Source organism: Thamnophis elegans, chromosome 14 (genome assembly GCF_009769535.1).
Source record: "Thamnophis elegans isolate rThaEle1 chromosome 14, rThaEle1.pri, whole genome shotgun sequence".
Taxonomy (NCBI): domain Eukaryota; kingdom Metazoa; phylum Chordata; class Lepidosauria; order Squamata; family Colubridae; genus Thamnophis; species Thamnophis elegans.
This window is the reverse complement of record NC_045554.1, coordinates 21,844,315-21,852,334: the sequence shown is the minus strand read 5'-3', so window position 1 is coordinate 21,852,334 and position 8,020 is coordinate 21,844,315. Positions and strand designations below refer to the sequence as shown.

Here is an 8,020-nt window from a genome sequence, read left to right as displayed (position 1 = left end):
AACTGGGTAAGATATGGCTGGTGCACCTTATCCTCTTCCTTGGTACCCCTGCTGTTCTTTAATTCAAGCCGGGTAATCATAGGGCTAGAAGAGACATTGGAGGTCTTCTATTCCAACCCCCTGCATTAGTCCCTGTTCTATCCTGGACAAATGATTGTCCAATATTTTGGAGTCAGGGATGGTTCAATGGAACAATACAATAAATAAAAAGCTATCAAACGATACCCCCCCCCCCGCCCCTGCTCTGGGCTCTTGGCTGGTGAAATGCCCAGAAGCCTGGTGGGCATAATTCACTAAGGGGAACACCCCCCTCATGGCCCAACCAGGTCTCCGTAATGCACGCCAGGTCCACTGAAACAATACAAGCAAAACAATCACAACTCCTGAAGATCCCCCAAGGAAGATCCTTCCTTACCATATAATCTTTGAACTCAAGAATATTGCTTACATCAAGATGCAATTTGTTGGAACATTGGCATTTCTCCCAATGAAGGAACCTGCACAAGGAAAAAATACAGCACGTACTAGGTTGGTTTAAAACTTCAGGATTACTTTATTGGCAATGTACACAATTTTTAGGTGGTTGCCACAGCAGCTGCCTGAGTTCTTTGCACAGACACTCTGGTGGCGTGGGTCTTCGCCAGATGATCAGTAAATTCCTGTAGAAAAGGGGAAAGATTCATCATTTTTTCTCCCATAAAATACAGACCAAGAAGGTGGCAGGTGGGGATTCTGTTCAGTGATTTGACTCCATCTCACAGGGTTAGTAGGATAAATGAGAGGAACCTCCAAGTCTGCCTGGTTGAGCTCCACCAAGGAAAGTCATTTGTGAGGGGGAGGAGTATTCCCTAATCCTCATGCCACATTTTCCTTACCTGATAAGGAGATTTAGTGAAGATAGTTTCTTTCCAAAGATCAGGGGTCAGATAACTGTAGGTCTTGGAGATAGCATCAAAGTGGCTTTAGCTGAAACAAAAAATTGAAGTCACCTCAGTACTCACAATATTCTTTTATAATGCACACTCATATATTCAAACCTGTGAGTTTGATAAGAACAGAGAGACCACTGCAGCCGGACTCACTGCCGTGCAAATTCCAACTCATTTGCTTTCCCTCTCGAAAACGACAGCTACAACCACTGGAGGCAGGCGCAACTGAGCAGAGCTGAGAGAGTTCTCGAATTGAGCATTTCCAAAGAACCAAAACACCAGTGCAAAATGATGCTTGGGATCTGGCCAATTTATTTAACAAGTCCATGGAGCAGCCTTTTATACTGAGTGTTCAAGTAACAGGCGCTAGCACTGAATGTCACCTTAGCCACCTATGTTAGATCCTGGCCTTCCTGATTTGTCAAGGCAGCCTGACCGATGACCATGGGTGGATCTGGGCAGTGTACTGTCTCTGTGTTGAGGGGGAGCTGCTCCCTTCTATAAAATAAACTAACCTATAACACTCAAAATCTACTGACGTCTCCCTCCCTGCGCTTTAGAGAGGCCAGGGCCATGAAGCCTGCAAACATGCAGGAGATGGTCTTTATGACTCGCTGCATTCAGACTGCCTTCCACTCCAGGTTTACCTCATCTCCTCTTGCAGTTTCAAATCAAGGGCCATTATTTTTATGGGCTGCGGTTCCACTTTGCTTTCGAGGGACACACTACAGGTGGCATTCCAAAAGATTTGACTTGTTCGTATACACTTAACATAATTCCTGAATTTAAGAGCTTCTCTACGCATAATGCGAACAATTACTATTTGGAAGCTAACTTCAGGATGTTTGGGGGTTGTTTCCAGAGCAGGGTTTTTCAAATCATGTTCCAGGGACTTTATAGTTCAGAGAGACTAAAAAATGTAACTTGAACACGCCCCCGACCTGTTTGTTCTCAGGAAATTTTAAATTTGCTTTGCATGGTTGTATACAACCCAGAGCCATAATTTATTGAGATTGGCAGCTCTATGAATTAAATAAGCTACTGGCAAACTAAGAATTCTGTGGCACAAGGTTGCCATTTCCTCCAATTACAGCCATTTACTTCAGACACTCAAAGCCGTACCAAAATTGCCAAGGTAGCAGTGCAGCCCCTGGCCGAGGTGTAGCAGTCATCGATTCCCGCCATCATCAGTAGCTTCTTGGGAACGGGGGGCAGACACAATCCCTGTGCCACGTGGGGCAGGAATGAGGCGAACCAGGACAGACCCACACCGGCCTGTCACCTACAAATGCAAGGCAGAGATCCACATAGTAAAGTAGCTCACAAGGACCCAGATTTTGGGAGGGAAGGGGGGGGGGGGTGCAACAGGGCTACAAAACACTGAAGCGGTAGAGAGGCCCAAGTGCTCTTGCTATTCACCCAATGCAAAAGCCTCACCAAACCAGAAGTGTTACCTTGCATGGCACTGTGTGAGGCTTGCCAATCTTGTTTCCCCAATAGCCTCGCCTCACTGGCACGATGGAGAGTTTTGCCAGGATGATGGCTCCACGAATGGCCGTGGCAACTTCTTTAGAGCACTTGACCCCAAGGCCAACATGACCGTTGTAATCCCCAATGGCAACAAAGGCCTAGGGCGAAAAGGAGATAACCCATCATTCCACAGCAGAAATGCAAACACCCATTGCCATACACACATACACACCAACCACCCTGACAACCAGCCCAATTTGAACTCTGCAAACACCTGGCCAAAACACCTGATCCTGAGTGCAGCTTATTACAGGGAGGCCTCGGGTTATTCAGCAACCATTTGAAATTACAGCAGCATGAAAGTGAGGCTTAGCCTGGCCCCAGGTTATGCCCACTGCAGTGCCCTTGTGGTCAGAATTCAGGTACTTGACAACCCACTCATGTTTACAGCCAAAGGGGTGTTTCAGCTTCCGCCCATCTCCTTCCTCCTCGCTGCCCTTTTGGCTACTCTGTGCATGGCCTCCTCCAGCAGTGGTGCTGGGGCTGACATAGAGGCCAGGCCTTTCAGCTGTCTCAGCTCTCCACCAATGTTCCCTCTAAGCTGCGCAGGTGCGCTGCTGCGCATATGGCAACAAAACACCACGCAGCCCGTTTCCAACTGCCGCACAGTGGTTTTTGTGAGACGCCTTCCACAATAATAGGAGAGCCAGCCTGGAGACAGGAATCAGTTCTAGGTCCACAAGGCAGAAAGTAGCTGAGAGAAGGGGTGTGGGGGCTGATGCAATTGTTGCGAGCATTCTTTTTCCTCTTTAAAAGAATTTTTGGATTTCTCCTCACCAAACCTTTAAGACTGAAAGAATTAGAGTTGAAATATAAGAGATTGTCAATCCGCCATACTGTTAGATTGATAGGCAATTATGGACTATCTTGATTATATCCTCCTTAGAAAGAATATGCTAATGTATGGTTGAGAAAAAGATCAAACTTCATTCCATGGAAACCCAACCAAGTTCATAGGGAGGGTTTCTTTCTACAAGGGGCTTCTTGGGTCAAGAGTGAATATCGTTATCAAAAATGTAGGTAGAAAATTAAGCAGACAATAGGCAATTGCAAAAAGGGAAGGCAACTTTCTGAATTCTGTTTCTTTGCACTTAGTGACATAGACTAATGTTCTGAAAACCTGACCTAATTACTACATATTTTAAATAGCTGTAAAGCTATGCTGAAAAAGTTGTTCTCAAGGTATTGTGATAAATTCAATAAAAAGAATGGAATTCTTGATGAACTTAAGGATAAACGAGAGTATTGGATAGTAAATGGACAAATAAAATGACCAATCAGAGAATATTTGCATCTCAGAGTTGAAATGAGATGTTCTCTTACTCTTTCCTCTTCCTCTCTTCTCTCTCTGTATCTCTCATCCTTTTTCTTTTTGTCTCTCTTCTTTCTCCTTTTCCATTCTTCCTTCACTTTCTCTCCTCCTCCCTTCTTTGTCCCTTTCTCTCTCTCCTTCTTTCCCACTCTTCTGTCACTTTCTCTCTCCTTCTCTCTTTCTGATTCTTTCCTTTTTTTCTTCTCTCTCCCACTCTTTTACCACTTTCTCTCTACCACCCAACCTGTCCCCATGCTTATCTTCGACTGATCATGTTTGCAATAATTTACTTTTCTAAATAGGCACAGTTCCCTTACCAGATCCCTCGCTCACTCAAACACACACACACACTCACACAAAACCATTTTCTCCATTCCAACTCGGATCCTATAAATCAATTGCTCTGTGAAACATCTGTGGAAAAAAATCAGGTGCTCAGGCATGAAAATATGCCGTTCAAATACAATACTTTTCCGCCCACACTGAAAAAAAAATTAGAGGGAACATTGCTCTCCACTGCTGCTTCCAGGGCTCTATGTCAGCCCAGGGGCACCCCAATTCTACAGCACAAGGCCACCACCATCCTGCAGGCCCCGCTGTTTCACTGATTGTTCTCAGTGAAAGGGAATTCCTTCTTAATTCTAGGTTGGATCTCTTAAATTTCCATCCATTACTCCTTGTTCTACCCTCAGTGCTTGGAGAACAGGTCAACCCGCCCCCCCCCCTTCTCTGTGCCAGCCCCTCAATACTGAAGGACTACCATGTTACCTTAGTCCTTCTGTTTGTTGGACTAGAAATACCCAGTTCCCACAACTATTCATTGTACGCTTTATCCTCCAGCCTTTTAATCCTCTTTGTTGCTCTTCCCTGCACTCCTTCTAGAGACTCAACATCTTTTTGAACTGTGGTGACCGAATGCAGTATTCCAAGTGTGGTCTTACCAGTGCAGTATAACACTTCACATGATCTTGAGTCTATCCCTCTGTTGATGCAATCTAGGATTGCATTGGCTTTTCTGATAGCTGCAGCCCACTGCTGGCCTATATTTGTTTGGCCACCAAGACTCCTAATTCTTCCTCTGCTGTTGAACCAGGTGCTATCCATTCTATAATGTGCATTTGGTTTTCTTGCTTAAGTGAACTGCATTTTGTTGGCTAGGGCCCCTGTTCAAGTCTGTCAAGATCCTTCTGAATCTAATGGGTTCCTCCAGGTTGGTGTTATCTGCATTTTTGAGGAGTTCCCCTTCTATCCTCTCATCTAGATCATTTATGAAGATGTTGGACCTAAGACCCTTGGGATACCCCACGGCGTGCTTCTCTCCAGGTCAACACAGTTCCATTGAGGACCACATGCTGATTCAGGTGGTCATAGTTATAAATTCCTCTAATGGAGGAATTGAATTGACATTGTTCTATCTTACCAAGAAGTAGACCAGTGTTTTTTCAACCTTTTTTGTGCAAAGGCACACTTTTTTCATCAAAAAAATCATGAGGCACACCACCATTAGAAAATGTTAAAAATTTTAACTCTGTGCCTATATTGACTATATATAAAGTGTTTTTCCCCACGCACACCTTACACTATGTCACGGCACACTAGTGTGCCGCAGCACAGTGGTTGAAAAACACTGAAGTAGACTGTGATCTACTCTGTCAATTACTTATTGAAGTATACTATATTCACAGCAAGAATGCAATAAAGTTTGTCTGGCATGATGGTTTCAGATCCTGGAGCACCTTTCTTTTGCTAATTCCAATCCTCCGGCAGTTCCCCAGTGCTTCAGGGTTTTTTAAAAAGATGTTTCAGTGGTTCCAAGATCATGTCGGCTCCTTCAGAATACCCTTCAGATATCAGGAAAAGTTCATTTTTACAAACAAACTTACTTTCCCAACTTGATGCTCATATTAATCATATTAACTTTGCAATCCCAATTGCAAGGTCTGCTTTAGCAACAAAGGAAACATACCAAGAAAAAAGGAAGACGGAATTCTCACATCAGAATTTCTGTAGCCATAGAAGCTACACCTCCCAAGCACAGGAAGAAAAATGCAGCTGAGGTTACCTTGAACCTGGTGCGCTGGCCTGCCCTTGTTTGCTTCTGCACTGGCATGATTTTCAAACTTCATCCTTCAGCGAAGAACCCAGGAAGAAGTCAATGATTTCAGACTCCTGAAAAATCAATACACGATAAACCACCTCTCTGGACTGCAAGAAATTTCACAATAGCACTTTCTCTCTTCATTGTTGACTTGATTGACAGTCAATCCTGGTTTCTGCAGACCCCCAGAACAAGTCGGCACAATTTCCTTTGCAATATTTTTGTAAGTGGACCGACAGTAGGTTCTTCCTAGGGCTGAAAGTAACTGGCCAAGTCGTTCAGATGATTTTCAAAATTAAGGTAGCTTTTAATTGAATACCAAACAAGCTCTCACTAAAATGGATTTTCTCTAGTTCCTTTTAAAACCCAAAACTAATAATAAACCATAACTTAAATAGAACAATTTCTTTCCAATTTTGTCTGGATTGTCTCACCAATTTCACTGGGTAACTAAGCACAAATGTGCTTACTCTGTCCCCTGCAGCTATCTGTGTTATCCTCTGAGAATTACTTTCTCCAAGTTTTTAAGAGTAATACCTTGATTGGAAGAGAGAAAAGGTAGATCTCTTCCAGAGATTTGATCTTCATGTCTTTTACAATCGACCTAGTTTGGTCACAGGCATCCACTGCAAAAATAGAAATGAGTCTATTAAAGAACCCAAACTTTCTTCAGCAATAACATAAGTTATTGCTTATAAGGCAACCAGTTGGAGCCTAGTTACAATTTTAACAACATAGCACATGGTACATGACGGTATGTATTTTAACAATCCATCCCCTGCCTCACTATTTGCAAGTTTTCTTTGTTATGCAGGTGACACCCAATTATATGTTGCACTTGACCCCAGAGAGCCAAGTCCGGTTCTGCTCTAAAGGAACCGATCAGAACCTTTAATTTCTGTAATTGTCATAACTTGAGAAAAATGTATTAACATAACCAAAGGTTCTCTAACTATAGTGGCCTCTGCTGAATTCTGCCTGGCTTGAAACAGACCAGTGCATACATGCAGAGGGCTTGCTTGCTTATTAGGTTCAGTTAAGTATTCTGACTTTGATTTATTCAATCCTAATAAAAATGAAAACATAGTCAGCATCCCTAAAGTCATTTATTTATTACCAGAGAATGGCATGCTTGGAACTACATCTAGAAAAGCCATTTCCATTTGTTTCAATGAAATCAGAGGACATTTTCTCAAAAAGAATAACTACTCACTTCTTTGTCCTCAGCTTTGCCTCGAGCCCCGCGACCACGACCGCGACCACGGCCCCGGCCTCTTCCCCGGCCCCGGCCTCCACTGCCGAAGCCTCCTCGGAAGCCGCCCCTGGCGGCGGTGGCGGCGGCGGCTCCTCCTGCTCCTGCCGCTCCCGCGGCACCGGCGTCATCCGCCATTTGCTGGGGGGAGAGTTACATTTGCAACCACATGTATGATTTCAGACCCCTCCCCCCAGGACCCTGCTGAAGGCAGAAACGGTCCCGCCTTCAGCCGGCCTCCAGTCCGTCCACAGAGCCGCCTTCATAGTCCCATCTCCCTCCTGAAGTGATCCTAAGACAAGCGGAGAGCGAAGCAATTCCTCCTCCGCCAACCAAGCCCTGGCCAGACCGGCGGCAAGCGCTGCGGAGGCGGCCTGGGGCCCATCCCGCCCATTCTCTGCCAGGCAGACGGCACGGGCGTTGAGGACATTGGGCGGCTTCTGGCCTGGGGGGAAAGAGGCTCCCGGGCCCTTTGGGGCCAGCGCAGCAGCGCTCCGAGAAGAGGGCAGCTGACCCCAAGCAGCGTCCGAGGCAAAAGGCCTCGGTCCCCAAACGGCGGAGCCGCCGAGCGTTTCTCCCGCCCGAGAGGCCGCCACCATCGGCCGAAGCTTCTCCCTCCCGCCGATTCATGCGCCCGGCTACTGAAGCCACGTGCGCGGCAGGAGCTCCCGAGCAGCGGAGCCGCGCTACCGCCGACCGTCCTCATCGAAAGCGGGACCCCCTAAAACCTGCTCTCCGGAGGACGGAGGAGCTTCCTCGCCGCTCCGCAAAACCGGACCCAGCACCGCCCCTCCCCCCAAAAGCGATGGCGGCGGATATGCCACGAACGGCACCAGCCACCACTTACGTGCGATAGAATAGAAGGCCGAACGCGCGCAGGGAGGGGTATTTAATTTCAG

At 46.0% G+C, this 8,020-nt stretch overlaps 1 protein-coding gene across 1 annotated transcript; it reads right to left on the bottom strand.

Moving 5' to 3' along the window:
• Nucleotides 1-529: 529 nt before the first annotated feature.
• On the bottom strand, nt 530-7,899 carry RPS2 (ribosomal protein S2). The gene is given in 10 exon segments (XM_032230689.1): nt 530-659; nt 876-960; nt 2,038-2,138; nt 2,140-2,211; nt 2,384-2,557; nt 5,834-5,892; nt 5,895-5,940; nt 6,407-6,468; nt 6,471-6,495; nt 7,083-7,899. Coding segments are annotated over 10 exon segments (885 nt in total). The 5' UTR covers nt 7,260-7,899; the 3' UTR covers nt 530-575.
• Nucleotides 7,900-8,020: the final 121 nt, after the last annotated feature.